Raw genomic sequence first — 15879 nt, 5'->3', positions numbered from 1 at the left:
TGGACAGTCACGGTTGGCCATCCTAAAGGACAAAGGTCAGCCCAATTGGAGCATCAAAGGTCATTTCAGTTGGAACACCAAAGGTCGGCTGAAATACCAAATGTCTTGGTCCATAATTTAAATTTTCGAAAATAAAAAATAGCAAAAACCAGGTGAACCTTGGTGGGAAATTTTGCCTTGATCGGTCAGACATTCGACGCACCCACAAGTCACGCTCGTACACTTGCACACAAGTCAAGCATTTTTCCATTATAAAGTGCAACTCAATAATAAGCTCTATAAAATGCAACTCAATATAAGCCTTTTCCTATGTCGGCGTGCGCGAGAAAGAACCTCTTGACCAATCATTGTTACACCTCTATAAAGTGCAACTCAATATAAGCTCACCAATGCTATGTTTATTTTCCTATGTGGGATATTTCTCACTTATCAACTATTAGACATTGCTTGTCCAATTTCTCATTCAAAAGATACAAGCCCAATAGGCATCTAAGTCGAACAACATTTGCTACAAATCCGTATCGTATCAGATTAATGCATGAAATTCCATTTCCATGAACTGAACAAGCACGGTTAAGAACCCAGATATCCTCAGCGAGGCAAGGAGGCTCAATCTTCCCACTGCCATACCAGACCTTTTGACTTGGTAGAAGATCGTCGCCAATAGATCCAACATTTTTATAGTAATACGAGGCATCACCACAACATGTGCCATGTCTCCTTGACATTGAAGCTTCAATAAGTGAACAAACTCCTGGTTTAAAGGACGCTCGAAAGCTACGACGAAGCTTGTATCATTGATCATCGATCTTATTTCTTCGCCCTTGAGACGTAATTAGTCGTACTCACACATCTTCCTGTTTCTTGTTCCGTGTTCGAATAGTGTATTACCCTTTATGCTCCGACTGTACGTACCACATGCATGAATATGGGAGCGTGCCCGTTTCTGATGGTGTCAAGAGAGGCAATGTATATATTCAACGCTTTGTGTGAGAAGATTGATGTATTTCTTCCTTGTGAGAAGAACACCACTTGGCATCGACCGGGTAGCCTAAAAACTTGTGGCCCCAAATGGCCAGACTTCCGATAGGCTTCTGGAAAGTGTAGTTCGGGCCCTATAATTGGGATAAGACCAAAGTTTAGGGTTTTCACCTGTTTTATGGTAATCACAGATGATTTAAATTTCTCAGACAAGATCGAGTATGTATTACCTGGTTGAGAAAGAGGATAAGGAAGCCAGATAAAGCTGCATCAAAGTGAATGTATATTGGTTTTGTGAGAAGCCACATTCTTTATAACAAGATCAAGATTGTCTACACCTCCTTTAGCAGAAGGGTGTGAAGATTCCCTTCTGTCCACCATTGGTTTTGTTACTTTTGTATCCCCAGTACTCATCCATTCCGAGTCCCCACAACTGAGCAAACCAATCCAAAGCACCTCTCTCGAATCTTTTTGATGAATGCAAACCGTAAATACTCTCATTGAACGGATGATGTTGTTTAATGAGAACCCGAGAAACGGAGAAAGGGCCAAGTAATGGTGGCACTTTTGGTTATGTGGAACACATAACAAAACAAAAAATTAATGCATTTGCTTCACATATATAGCTCCTGCATCTGTTTATATATGCAGCTCATGAAAAAAACTGATCCCAATTATGTTTCCTTTTCCCCGGACGGATCAAGATCTTCTCACGATTGCTTATCTAGACGATAACAGCTGGCACTTCCTGTAAGATAATCTTGAAACGCATTCAGTATATCTCCCACACAATTCTCATCGCGTGTTTCCACCACACCGATACGGTCTAAATTTGCGTCTTCTCCGTAGCCAATCTTCGGGTAATTGAATTTGCCTGTCACGGGACTCGGGAGCCTGCAACACCGAAAAATCCCACTAAAAATATGGATTGCATGTTTAAATAAAGTACGTGCATGTGTTTGTGTAAGGTTAAGTATGCTGTATGCGTATATAGCTAGCTACCTTCTGAACTGAGTTTGAGGGTTTTCATTCTCCTTTTTTGGTTAAGTTTCAGTTCAGTTTGGAAGATATATAAAGTGAGCACGAGGAGGATCCACGTTAGCTAGTGCTTTTATAGAGGACGCAACCAGGCCGTGCACATATGTTTATTGTGTGATATTAAGCAACTATATATGCATACCATCCGGATCATAAACAAAAGCAAGCATAATTTATCGACAAATTCATGAAAATTGGTTTTTTAAAAATCATAAAAACTCATGTGAGACAGTTTTACGAGTCAATTTTCTGATACAAATATTTTATTTGGGTCTCCCATCAAAAAATATTATGTTTTTTCAAAAAATTAACTTTTTATTGTAAATATGAGCATAATTGACCCGTCTCACGAATAAAGTACCACGAGACGATATCATAAGAAACCTACTATTGAAAATAATTTAAGAGAATCTATTACTTATGTCAATGTGTCGATTATATAACGATAAATATTTGTGAATTTTTCATTGATTTATATTTAAAGGTGTTTAATTACATTCGTGTATATATTATATTTGTGTGTGTATATGTATGTATATCCACACACACACACACATATATATATATATGTGTGTATGTATATTTTCCAATACCAAATATATAATGATCCATATAATTAATGATTGCTCGGACTTTTTAAATTTAATTTTTTATAATACAAGTCATTTAAGTTACAAAAATCAAATTTTTCTTAGGTCTTAATCTATTATCTTTTTACTTATATAAATACAAAATAAATGTGTGGATGAAGGACAGTTTTTGCTATGTGAATTTGCTACTTTTGCCATTGATTTACTTCTAGTGCATGTTGTTTGTATCCATGGCATTAGCAGGGAAAAAAATCAAGAGTTAAGGGTGAAAATAATAATAATAACAACAACAACAATTAACAATTATAATAATGAAAGAAATTTGTTCAATATATATTCATATCCATGTCATGAATGTTTCTCATACAATTGCTTTGACTGAACGTGTATCATTAAATTAATTGAATTTACTATTTGTTTCCTTCTATTTACTATTTCACATCCCAAACATATATTGAGCTATACAATTAAAACTATTTAAAATTGAATAAATTGACTTGATAATTTGATAAGGGAAAATTGCGTTTTTAACTTATTTATTTATCACTTGCGGTTTTGGTCATCTATGTTGTCAAATTTCAGTCTTAATCTATTATCTTTTTTTTTGTAATTTTACTCATTTTTTCTGACGTGACACCGACAACAATGTGGCGCTGACATGTCGACAACATGACAGTAACATTGACATCCCGATAATGTGTGTAATGTTACATTAATATTATTAATGAAAAATTACTAACACTGTCAAAAAATGAAAAGATATAAAACAAAGAATGAAATTTAACAAAATAGATTATCAAAATCGCAAAGATATTACCGTTTCCATTTGATAAAATAATTCATTTAAGCTACAAAATGAAGATGTTCTTAGGTCTTAGAATGAGTCTCATGTGAGACCGTCTCACGAGTCATAATCTGTGAGACGGGTCAACCCTACTCATATTCACAATAAAAAGTAATATTCTTAGCATAAAAAATAATACTTTTTCATGGGTGACCCAAATAAGAGATCCGTCTCACAAATACAATCTGTGAGACCGTCTCACACAATTTTTTGCCTAGGTCCTTAATTAAGGGAGAAATGACTTTCTACTTTCTTGTTAACATTGTATTAGCATGTTTATTGCAGTAGTCAATTTAATCTGTTGTTTATTAATGATTAATTAATAGGATATTGAACCATAGCTGCTATTCAGTTTAGACTTTAGCATGTTTAGTGGTCAAATTATCAAATCAATTAATTAAAATTTAAAAAGTCGGAGCAATGATTAATACTTCTTTCAAGAAGCCATTTCACTTCAGTTCACACTCATAACGCAGTGAGACCACATGTTTAGCACCGATCCTGTCTTAGCTGATCACGAACGACTTTGCAGGAAAGGTGAACTTTCTGGGATGTGTGAAACCGTAGGCACGAAACGAGGCAAGGGCTGCGACAACATACATGACCATGATTCTAATCCAATTTAAGAAGACGGCCCAGCCTAGCACATGATCTGCTGCAAATGATAAGTTTAGCTACTTCAGAAGAGTAGAATATGGTGAAAAGCTGAATGAATCAAAGTGACAGCAAATGACTGCATGGCTTACCGTGCTTGAGAAACTTCACCGAGTAAATGCACATAATTTTGCTGGAGCTGACAAAATCAAATGACAATTTGGTTTGCTTCTTTGGTTATCTTTCAATCTAAAAAAACTTAAAATAGCTCGAAATTTTGAAAAATGAAATCTGATAGGCCATGAACCCCGCTCAAAGTATTCATTTAGTTGAACGAAAGTATTGAGCTCAAGCAAACAAATTTGTGAATTATAAGTAAGAGCTTGTTGGTTCCTTAAATCCAAATCTAAATATGCTAGTGATGTACTAAATAATATGATTTTCATTATTACTTCACATAACCAAGAATTCAAGGAAAAAGTATTAACCCACAAGGACTTGATTCAGTCCATATATTAAGCTTTATCAGTGATCCACAAAACCAGTAAAACCGTGTAGCAGATCTCTGATGAATTTTATCAATATACACACATCTTCAACCAGATATGATATGATCAACGAATATGTTGAATGAACATAAAGAGGCCAATTTCAAATTCTGCAATGGGAAATCATACAGACGACTCATACTTTATTTCAAGAAACTTTCATGTATATTAACCAAACTATAACATTTTTCAACTTTACTAAAAGTTTGGCAAAAAACAATTGGAAGGAACAACTAAGAAACTTAAAGCTATGCATTCCGACTATACATGACTTATGGAATATCTCGTTTGTGCAGTGCCACGACAACTAAGAAATTTAACGTGACTTGATCAGGCAAGATATTTTCCTCTTGCCTGCTGTTTTTGGGTGAATTATGCCATCCATTGACTTAAGTTCAAGGACTTCATTGTCTCGTACTCCCTGATCTGTGTCACCCTGCAATACATTAGAAAACTGAGTTAATGCAACACCAATTTTAACACCAAGAAAAACGATAAGTTGATGTAAATTAATGGTTGAATTACATTATGTGAATCTGAGAGGAGAAAACGATTAGAATTTTCTGGCATGGCTTCAGGACCATTGAAACTTAATTCACCCTTTAATGCTTTCGATTTTAAGTATGAATTTGAAAGATGCACAGGATCCTTTTCCGCGTTGAAAGCTTCATTTTGCAACAAATCATTGCGTCTTCGCCTCAAAAATCTGAAATTCAAGACTAAGTCACGAACTCATGGTTACATAAGAGTAAAAGTCTACTCTTTTCCATGGAATAAGATTGGAGTAATCCTAAACAAGGAACTTACCGAACTTCAGCCAAAATTGTATCTCTCTTTTGCTTTGCAGCATGCAATTTCCGCTTTCTTGACACAAAATCCTAATCAAGAATTCACATTACTCCATTGCTTAAATTGAGCTGACTAACTTGCATATTTACTAACAATGGATATGATACAAAAGGGGATTCATGAGTACGCAGATTTCAATCAAAGACTTTAAGCATTCAATTCGGCCCATTTCAATAGGCACAGAACAGTAAATATTTTGAATACAAATTATTGTTGAAAAAAAGCACAAGCCAAGAACCAACCAATTACACAACAGATTATGTTATTACAGCATCAATTGGGAAACAAAAACATAACAAAACTATAAATATTGAACCTTTTGCAGTTCCAAGAAATCCCCCACAAGTGTTTGATACTTCACTTTAGCCACGGCTCCATCATCAACACCAAGAGATTGGTCAACACCAGCAGACACAGAAAAATCCCTCTTCATCATCCGCTCAACGCATCGAAATTACCCAAAAAAAATCAAAGATTCAACAGAAAGAAGGGGGAAAAAACAATCCTGAACTAGCAGAAGGTTAAAGAGTTCCAAACAGAACACTCGTATTCTTGTTTATTCTTGAATCTCTGGATGTGATAAACCAAAACAAAAACCCATAAACAAAGCGACACAAATGGCAAGCAACGTAAGGTTCTGTTTGTGTGGCTGAAGGACGCTAGAATACATCTTCTTTTGTACCATTTCTCCCCTTCTCTTGATACGTTTTCCATAATAATAATAATAGTATTAATTTTGTTGAATGAGTTTCCTTTTATATTTTGGGTGCATATATAAATCATTGGTCCAGCGACGACATTGAAGATAGAGATTGGGAGTGAGAAGATTTGGGTTTGATGGGAGAGAGATACTTTGGGGTGGGCATAGGATATGGTGCAGAAGATCAATGGCTACAGGCTTACTATTGTCTGCAAAGTTCGGGTCGGATCCTTGATGAGTTTGATGCTGGAAATAAAATAACAAAAATAAAATGAAAAGGAAAATGTATATTAATTTGTTTAACTTAATCAAACAGAGATATTTATATGATAATTATTGCAGATTTTCTCTAAGAAAATAAAATGTTCGGTTCTCCAATATCTGAGATTAGATAAAATATTTGATTTTAACACCCATTAAATTGAATGAAGTTCCAGAAAATAGGAAATAAATTGAGATCCGACAAAGACAAACTTTAAGAAGTTACTCAACACAAAAATTGTTTAAACAATTATCTATTGTTCTTGGTTTTTTAAGAAGTATAAAAGGTCGAGTTTTTATCATAAGACTAGAGAACGACTTGTTTTAAAATTATTAAGCTCGCGAATAATCGAGCATGACTCGTTAAAACATGCTCGTTGCGTATTTATACTATTCCGGTTACTTCTCTTACACTCAAATTTCGATGTGAGATAACACAAGTTATTATGGTACACTAAAAAATCCAGCAAACTAGTCGAGCTCAAGCTCGCACACTCGGGGAGATGAAAATCCTTAAGTTCAAGCTCAGCTCGATAAGTTTAACGAATAATCTCGAGCAAGCTTTTTTACCGAATCCAGTTCTAGATAGCTCGCAAACGGTTTAATTCGTTTGTATCTCTAAGAGCAAGTATTGATAGATAAGTTTGCATATTTTTAGTGCTAACAAAAGACTTGCAACATAGGGGTGGCTACATGTGAATTGGGGATGAGAACGGATATGAATAGAATGGATAGCGATCCGAACTCAATTTGTTTGGGTCATGTTAAAATGATTATGTATCAAGTGAAATGTTTTATAGTTCCCTATTTGACTCATTTATTTTTTTACTATGGTATATGTTATTTTAATATAATTGATGGGAATAATAACTTTTGCTTCGAAGATTTTCCAAAACAGACATTAAATTGTATGATCATATCTTGTATCAAGTTTTCTCATATCTTGAATGTAAATGAGATTTTGTGGATTATATACACGTTAACATTTCTGGAATTTATATGAATTGTTGAATTGCATAGAATTACTAGTTTTGATATTTGATTGAAAGTGTGTTAGAGATTTTGTTTGATTTATTTTTATTTTTATATATAAATATACATGTTAAAAATTAAAAGTGTCAAAAATAATAATATGATATAGTTTTGTGAATATGTTGGCTAATCTCTAATAGTGCATTGTTTCCACAGAGCGGAATGATTTTATCAATTTTGGTTATTGATATATGGAACGATCTCCATTTATTTTTCTTCCCTTTCGAGTTTTGCACTTACTTTTTGACTTGGGAGAAATTTGTTCTTTATCTAAATATTCTCATGAGTATTCAAACTCGTGTGATCATTTTTTATTATGAACTTAAATTTTATATGACGTATAGTAATTATTTTGTGCTTAATTTTATAATATCAAAGGATTTTTGTTTCAGATCAAACTTGAGTTGCTCATGATCTTTGAGTTATCTCTTACTATTTTTAAAGCTGGGGCAATAGACCCAAAAGAATTGGTTTCATGGTATCTTTTGTTTTTATTTTTTGGATTTCAAAATTCATTATTTAAAAATTACAGTTCTGGAATGAGTCTTATATGAGACCGTTTCATGGATCTTAATCTGTGAGACGGGTCAACCCTACCCATATTTACAATAAAAAAGTAATACTCTTAACATAAAAAGTAATATTTTTTCATGGATGACCCAAATAAGATATCCGTCTCACAAAAACTATCCGTGAGACCGTCTCACACAAGTTTTTGTTTATGATATGATCTTCATTTAAATATAATCCAATTAAATTGTAGTTGTAATAGTTTCAAATTGTAGTATGATCAGTCATTAATTTTTACAATTATGATATTACTTATATTTGAATATAAAATAAGAGTGGATCTCATGTGAGACCGTCTCACGGATTTTAATATGTGAGACGAGTCAACCCTACACATATTCACAATAAAAAGTGATACTCTTAGCATAAAAAATAATACTTTTTCATGGATAACCCAAATAAGAGATCCCTCTCACGAATACGACCCGTGAGATCGTCTCACATAAGTTTTTGCCATAAAATAAATTAATCAAAGTAATTATAAAAAAATCTGTATAAGCATGCAACACATAACAAAAACCACTATTTTCAATTAAATCGTAATCGACCTACAATTGATTTTGTAAGTTTGCCTTTTTGTGATGTGATTTTGATTTTTTTATGAAACATCATTCCTAATCCATTATTTTTATTTCTGGACAATTTTAATCGTTTTTCGGCAATGTGTTGATATACATCTGCACTTAAAAAAAAAAGTAAAATTGTCAACATGAAAATATACATTATAAAAATAAAATTATATAAAACAGATTTCCAAAATCTTAAAAAACAAATTTACACGACCTCACATACAGTTTTCTCATTACAACAATAAATGGCTATTGTAACATTTTTTGTAGACATTTTTAATTAAATGTTGTTACAAATACTTAATAATGACACTTGTAAAAAAATTAATAATATGTAAAATAAAAAAAACATTAGATTAGTTTTCCTGACATTTTTAATTGATGTCATTTTTTATATGGAGGAAAACAATTATTTTTCCCACATCGTACAAAATTATTAGAAAACTAAAAATTTGTCACTATAAATAAATGTGGGAATATTTGGGTTGGATAAATATTAGAGGAGAGAAAATAATTGTTTCTTTCCATATAAAAAATGACATCAATTAAAAATGTCAGAATAACTAATCTAATATGTTTTTTTTTTCCCACGTTTATTTATTCTATTTTTCCCTCCTCCAATATTTATCCAACCCAAATATTCTCACATTTATTATTGTCACTATAAATAACATATACCACACTTGTAGTTGTCATTATAAATGATTTTAACTGACATATAAATTTGTCATTATTACTATAATAATAAGACATGTAAAAATGTATTTAAAACATGAGTTTTCCTGACATTTAAAATTGTCATTATATGAATAATTAGTGACACATATGAAGTTGTCATTATCATCTTATAATGACAATAAAAATGTCAGGAAGTTTAAGACGATATTGGAATAGAGGGCATTTGTTTGAAATGTTACTAAAACTTAAATGTCACTAAATATTGAATATAATAAAATTTATGAATGTCACTATAAACATTTATTCTTATAGTGTCCTATGTATAGTTTTAAATTTGACATAATTCCTTTCATATTACAAGCAAGAATTTTAAAAAAGAATGAAAAGTAAATAAAACGGATGTGAGTTAAGCAGCAGCAACACGTGTGAGTGGAAGTGTGGAACCCCATTGAAAATGGATACGTGTGGCTTCCATGCAGCTGTACAAGCCAAACGTGGCAACCACCTCATGATATATACGCCCATCCACTTGGAAATGAAACCGTAATCCATCACAGGATGAACTCCGATGATGTGAAAAAAGCTGGGTCAGCGTACCGGCGGAACATGCCTTACAGCCCTTACGCCATTGCTGCAGCCGCCCTCGCTGCGGTCGGAGGTCTCTGGTACTGGAACTCCCGAAGACAACAGGAAGACCAGTCCTCGCAGAGGGTCCCCGCCGATGAAACTCGGCCACGCAAATAGGAATGTGTACCGGCGTTATTGTATTATTTTCTTTGTTCGACTTTCCAGTTGTCGAATTTATAGGATGTAATGTAGTAAAATAATATTTTGATATTTATTGTACGTGAATTCTCATGTTGCGTAAGAAACATTAATTCAAGAATTATATGTGCTACGTTCATGTTTCTGAAAAAGTATGCTGGTATATTATGGAAAACTTAGCAATTTATAATTAGAAAATCAAATTTAATCCTACATTCGATTCATTCATAGAGAAACTTTCCGAGTTTGAGGCAAATTTTCCGTCAGTTTCTCGCTAGTTGCTACATAGATGAAACAAGAAGTTCAAAAAGACAAATTAATACAAAAAATTGACTTTTCTCCAAGAATTCCCCAGGCTCTCTCTCCAAAATTCACACATGTTCTTGGTCCCATCTTTATGCCTATGAAACCGCGCTACTTGTGCGTGGCTCAATCGATCTTGACGGAAGAATAAATCAGCCTTGTGAACCAGAAGCACGCGTAGAAGCCGATGGTGCCCGTGAGCACAAAGAACGCGTAAGAAGCAATCAACATGTAGCCGAAGTACAAAGCACCTGAGACTGGCTTCGTTATTTCCAGCTTGGTGAAGAAGTAGAACGTGGCGTAGAGGAAGAGGTATAATGCTGAGGATCCGGATGTCAGGTATGACCTCCACCACCAGAGGTAATCTTCACTGCACAACTGGAAGTAGCAGAGCACAATAGTTATCTCGGCGCAGGTGACGAGGAGGATGATGAAGACGATGAAGAGGAAACCGAAGATGTAGTAGTATTGGTTCATCCAGATTGAAGTTAGTATGAAGAAAAGCTCGATGAAAACAGCTCCAAATGGAAGGATTCCTCCGATCAATATGGAGAAGATGGGGTTCATGTACCACGTCTGTTCAGGAATCTGTCTCGGGATCTTGTTCGTTTTTACAGGATCCTCTATTACCGGTTTCTTGAACCCTACGTAGCTGCCCACGAACACGAGCGGAACTGAGATTCCAAACCATAGGAAGACCAGGGCAAACATTGTCCCGAACGGCACAGCCCCGGAAGACTTCTGGCCCCAGATGAGCGCATTTAGCACAAAGAAGACCGCAAACACAGCAGCAGGGAAGAAAAAAGCAGTTCTGAGGGCGATTTTCTTCCATTCCGTGCCTTTGAACATTTTGTAGAGACGTGCAGCGGCGTAACCAGCAAAAATTCCCATGAAAACCCAAAGCAATAACATGGCAGTCATCAGCCCACCCCGGTTCGAAGGGGATAGGAATCCTAGGACGGCAAAGATTGTCGTAATGAGGATCATTCCCAAGAATTGTACACCGGTTCCAACATACACACAGAGCAAGTCCGAGTTGATTGGAGGCCGGAACACGTCCGAATGGACTAATTTCCATCCAGTTTCTTCCTGAGCCTCTTCCTGCGTCTCAAGTTCGTTGTACTTGGAAATGTCACGATAAAGGGTTCTTAGCATTATCATCGCTACCATGCCAGAAAGGAAGAGAACAATCATCAGAGAGTTTACTATGGAGAACCAATGGATTTGATCATCGGTCATTAGAAGATAAGTGTCCCATCTTGATGCCCATTTTACCTCACTCTCCTGAAATACAGTTCGTATCACAAAACGTCCACCTCGCAAATATTTAATCAGATAAAGCAAACTAACAAAAAAACATGTCCCGTGAAAGGAAGATGAGAAGTTTTAGGCTATATATTTAACGACTCATCATCAAGGATGAGAAATTTATGGGAGACATGATCACCAGGAATGCAACGTCGTAAGTGAATATCACTTCTTGCTTATCTTCAACCTCTAGTGGAGAGTCTGAAGATGAAACTGTACGCTTAGTATGGGGATCACATGTAGTTAAACGAACATCCTTACTCCACTGCCCTTCATATTCATGCTTGACGCTAAGAAATAAAGAGAAACACGATTAAAGGTTTCGTGAATATAGACTTCACCAAGAGAGTACGTAATAGGGAGGGAGATGGTCTAGAAAAATACATCCGTGAAAAAACCCACCTAAATGGTGTGACCTCAAAACCTACTATTCTGGCAGTCTCGGTCACCTGATCCTTGTGAAACTTGACCGTGAAGCTCAAGTGGTTGTTGAGGAAGTATTTTACATCCTTGCTCTGGACATAACAAAAACGACGCCAGTGAAAAAAACGAAAGAAATGTTCCACAGATATCATTCAAAAAATTTAGGACGAAGTTGGTCCATTTACGCCACTATATTGTCCTTTGAGCCCAATATGATAACCCAGCTGGTAGATTGTTGGTCCTTCTTGTTGTCTTGGAATTGGAACTACCAATGGAAGGTTATCCAAGATCCTGTAGAACAAAAAGGTAGAGTTATTGGGCAAGGAGATGCTCTTAAATTTTAAATACACTTTAAAAATAACATAATTAAGATAGATATATGTTCCATACATGTTGACACGATATTCATCCTCAATCTTGTCTTTGAATTGTTTTGCAACTTTGGCGTCAAGTATAACCCGACAAAGAACACTGCACATTTGTGGTTCCCTCATTTTAAACTGCGACAGTAAGCAATGTTAATGACAAACACAACGGTTAAAAGGACTATTATATCAGGTAAGAAATTTTACTGACCACAAAGGGGGAATTTTCAATACGGTCTCCACGAAGCACTTCACCAAGATTTTCCCTACTGTCAACTATGGTTTTCGGAGAACAAAAGGGAAGAGAATAGTATGAGTAGGGAAGTTGAGTTCTTATTGAAGTCAATTTGTTCACTTTCACGTTCAGTGGAGCTCCCTGGAGTAAAATTATACATTAAAAGAAAAATATAAAAAAGGCTAACATAAGAACATTTCTTACTTCAAGCGGACCGCATTATGTAGAGAAGGAAGCATTGAAGATATAAACATAAAACATGCAATTTTATTAACTCCTCGAATTACACGCATCAGTTCTTCAAAAGAAGGGAAAAAAGACGGCCACTGCGACACTGAAGAGTCAACTCTCTTCTTGTTCTCCGATGGTAAAGTGTGTGCTCATTAAATTCAACTTCAGGTGGCACTAGATACAGCTTGTAAGTTAAATTTTATCTGTTTTTTCGGAGAATCTTTTCAATTTAATAAAATGGCCGAAATATGCAAATGCAACTTCACCAAATTAAGCAACTATTTATGAGTCCTTTTCCAAAATTATAATTCTCCGTATCTTCCAAGATTCAATATCCGGAATGGAACACATCCTTCTTCATAAGTCAGTCACTCTGAAGCATATGGGAACAAAGATGGACATGAAAATTCTGAGAGAAACGAGCAAGAAACTAAAGCAATAATCTCATGAACTAGATAATTTACAGTCTTGTAGATCACTTACCAAATATGACACAGCAATAAAAATATTAGCTGATATACTTGGTTTTAACAGACACACACACACACATTGATAGATATTCAAATTTCAAGTTAAATCCTTCAAACTTTAAGCTTTGCCCCGAGAAAATACATGAATTCGTCCATAATCAAAATTCCTCTTTCTTCTCCAATACGACCCTATTATTAAACTACGATTGATAACACGAGTTTTGTCATTAGTAGATCTCCGTCTTAAAACACAAGATTAAACAAAGAGCATTGTCCTCCAAAAATTCAATCTTTTCACCTCTTCTCATGACAAAAATCTAGTGGAAACAAGTATCGATGACTCCGATGCATTTTGTTCAAATCAAAACCTCTGATCAAATCTATGACTTGACAAAAACCCAATTCGAATAGCTAATTCCACATAAAAGCACAGAGAACGAAAAAGATCAGATCTTTAAATAGAACACAGATCAAGAAACACGCCAAAACTTCACTAATTCAGATGGAAGTACGCGAACATAAAAATGCTGTTCACAGAAAATAAAAAAATAAAAAAAATCGGACCTTTTGGAAGTCTTCGGGGGCAACGCCGGGAAGATAGAAGCCGATGGCATTGTGGGAAATCGTTAAAACGAAGATGGTTTCGAAGATGAAGATTAACCGCATTGTATGAGATTGAATCGCAGCTCTTGCCATTGTGGAATCAAATTCAAAGCCGTACTCTGTGCTTTCAGATCCAGAGAGAGAGAGAGGGAGGACAATGGGAATTAAGATGAGTTAATAATCTTTGTGTGTATTCAATTTCAAGGCTGTCGGTTGCATTAGTAGTTGCAATTTCACCAATGGCAAAACTGGCAATCACATCAAAGGTTTGTTGAAATCGAAATTGGTTATCTATATATATATATATATTTGTCTAAATTGCAAATTTATTCATTTATATTGGTTACTTTTAATTTGTTGTTATTCTTTGTGTAATCATTTTTCAACTTGGTCACAATATATGTCCATATGGTGCAGACGTGTAGTGTCACATCGTATGCGCATTCACTTTTGCATGTACATATGTTTAGTAGCCGCGGGAAAATTGTGCACGTGTGAGATAATACGGAAGAAATTAGTTTCATTGTGCACGTGGAGTAATAAATGTAACGGGAAATTTGGGTTCAGTCCCCAGCCACCATTTTTTTTGTGTTCAGTCCCTAGGTACTTTTTTAGTAACACATTTCCACATGAAATGTACCACATTTCCACGTGAAGTGTACCACATTTTGTATGACATAGTACCACAATTTTGTGGGTAGAGAGTGAAGCCAAAAAAATTTTTTGATTGGAGATTTTTCAATAACTTCCCCTAAATTTAAATCTCGAACTTAAGAATTTCAGATTATTCAATTTAAAACATGGGTTTTAAAAACAACGATTTATATAAATTTATAATAAGAAAAACATAAAAACTCTTGTAACACGGTTTCTTAGATTAATTTCGTGGGTCGACTATCTTATTTGGACCATCTTTGAAAAATAATTATTTTTTATGATAAGTGTATAACTTTTTATTGTGAATATCGGTAGGGTTGACTCGTCTCACAAATAAAGATTCGTGAAACCGTATCTAAAAGAAAATATTTTTAATGTTTATAATTTAGTTGATAACATACTCATCTTCAAAATTTTTAAAATCAATAATTTGAAAGAAGATTAACATAGTAAGATGTGATGGAGTGATAAATTCAAATCTCAAACTTGAGAAATTTTAAATTATTCAAGTTTTAACTTGGGTTTTAACAAATCAATAAATATTAAGTTCTGATATTATAATTTGTGTTTACAATAAAAAAAATGTAAAGTTTTTAAATTAGTTGTAATATACGTGGCTTTAAATTTTTTAAAATCCATAATTTGAAAGAAGATTGCACGATAAGATATGGAGTAATAAATTTAAATCTCTAACTTGAGAGATTTTAAATTATTCAAGTAAAACATGGGTTTTAAAAACATGAATATAAATTATTGTAAGGTGTAATAAATAAACTCGAACCGCCAACCTACCAAAAAAATTTGGGCTCGGACAGGAGGTTTTAGGTTTAGGATCAAATATGATTGGACTCGAAATCTAACCCGAAAAAAATTAGATTGTGTTCGGTTGATCTATATTAAAAATCAAATCACCCGTCAAACCAAAGTACCAAACTCATCCAATTCACTCAAGCTATTTATATTTTCTTACATTACGTGAACATCCCAGAGCTTTTTATTTCAGGGCTGATAAAGTTTAATGTTATTGAGACATGAATTTGTTGCATAAATTAGTTACATGGACACACGATTAAGTGGTTCATCATTCAATTTTAAACTTTTTTTTTTTTTTTCTGTGGAAAATATTGAGAGGATTAGATTATTTGATTAAAAATATTATGAATTAGTTCATTAATGAGAATGCTGAGTTAAATATTGGTGCAACATATTATTGGTGATTCTAACATTGTTATTGATACTGAACATTGAAAAGTGAGCAAGTTAAA

The 15879-nt window shown here is 34.3% G+C and overlaps 2 protein-coding genes across 7 annotated transcripts; both read right to left on the bottom strand.

The window, feature by feature from the left end:
* Window positions 1-3826: 3826 nt before the first annotated feature.
* On the bottom strand, window positions 3827-6355 carry LOC140825060 (uncharacterized). Of its 6 annotated transcripts, none has more exons than XM_073186578.1 (6): window positions 5761-6355; window positions 5403-5473; window positions 5121-5301; window positions 4950-5031; window positions 4200-4246; window positions 3835-4108 (listed from the first exon to the last, which is right to left on the bottom strand). In XM_073186578.1, the coding sequence occupies exons 1-5, from the start codon at window positions 5878-5880 to the stop codon at window positions 4215-4217; spliced, it is 486 nt and encodes a 161-aa protein (XP_073042679.1). In that variant the 5' UTR covers window positions 5881-6355; the 3' UTR covers window positions 3835-4108; window positions 4200-4214. The 6 variants fall into 6 exon arrangements, 4 of the variants coding, with proteins under 4 accessions (XP_073042676.1, XP_073042677.1, XP_073042679.1 ...); XM_073186577.1 differs by having other exon boundaries at window positions 3836-4105; XR_012116576.1 differs by having other exon boundaries at window positions 3827-4108; window positions 4200-5031; window positions 5761-6351.
* Window positions 6356-10217: 3862 nt separating this feature from the next.
* Window positions 10218-14158, bottom strand: LOC140825059 (transmembrane 9 superfamily member 9-like). The gene is made up of 7 exons (XM_073186574.1): window positions 13919-14158; window positions 12630-12794; window positions 12444-12553; window positions 12239-12344; window positions 12033-12145; window positions 11770-11920; window positions 10218-11606 (listed from the first exon to the last, which is right to left on the bottom strand). Exons 1-7 carry the CDS (start codon window positions 14048-14050, stop codon window positions 10449-10451), a joined length of 1935 nt encoding a protein of 644 aa, XP_073042675.1. The 5' UTR covers window positions 14051-14158; the 3' UTR covers window positions 10218-10448.
* Window positions 14159-15879: the final 1721 nt, after the last annotated feature.

The sequence above is a fragment of the Primulina eburnea genome, chromosome 3, assembly GCF_022965805.1.
Source record: "Primulina eburnea isolate SZY01 chromosome 3, ASM2296580v1, whole genome shotgun sequence".
Lineage (NCBI taxonomy): Eukaryota > Viridiplantae > Streptophyta > Magnoliopsida > Lamiales > Gesneriaceae > Primulina > Primulina eburnea.
This window is presented reverse-complemented; position numbering and strand designations above follow the sequence as displayed.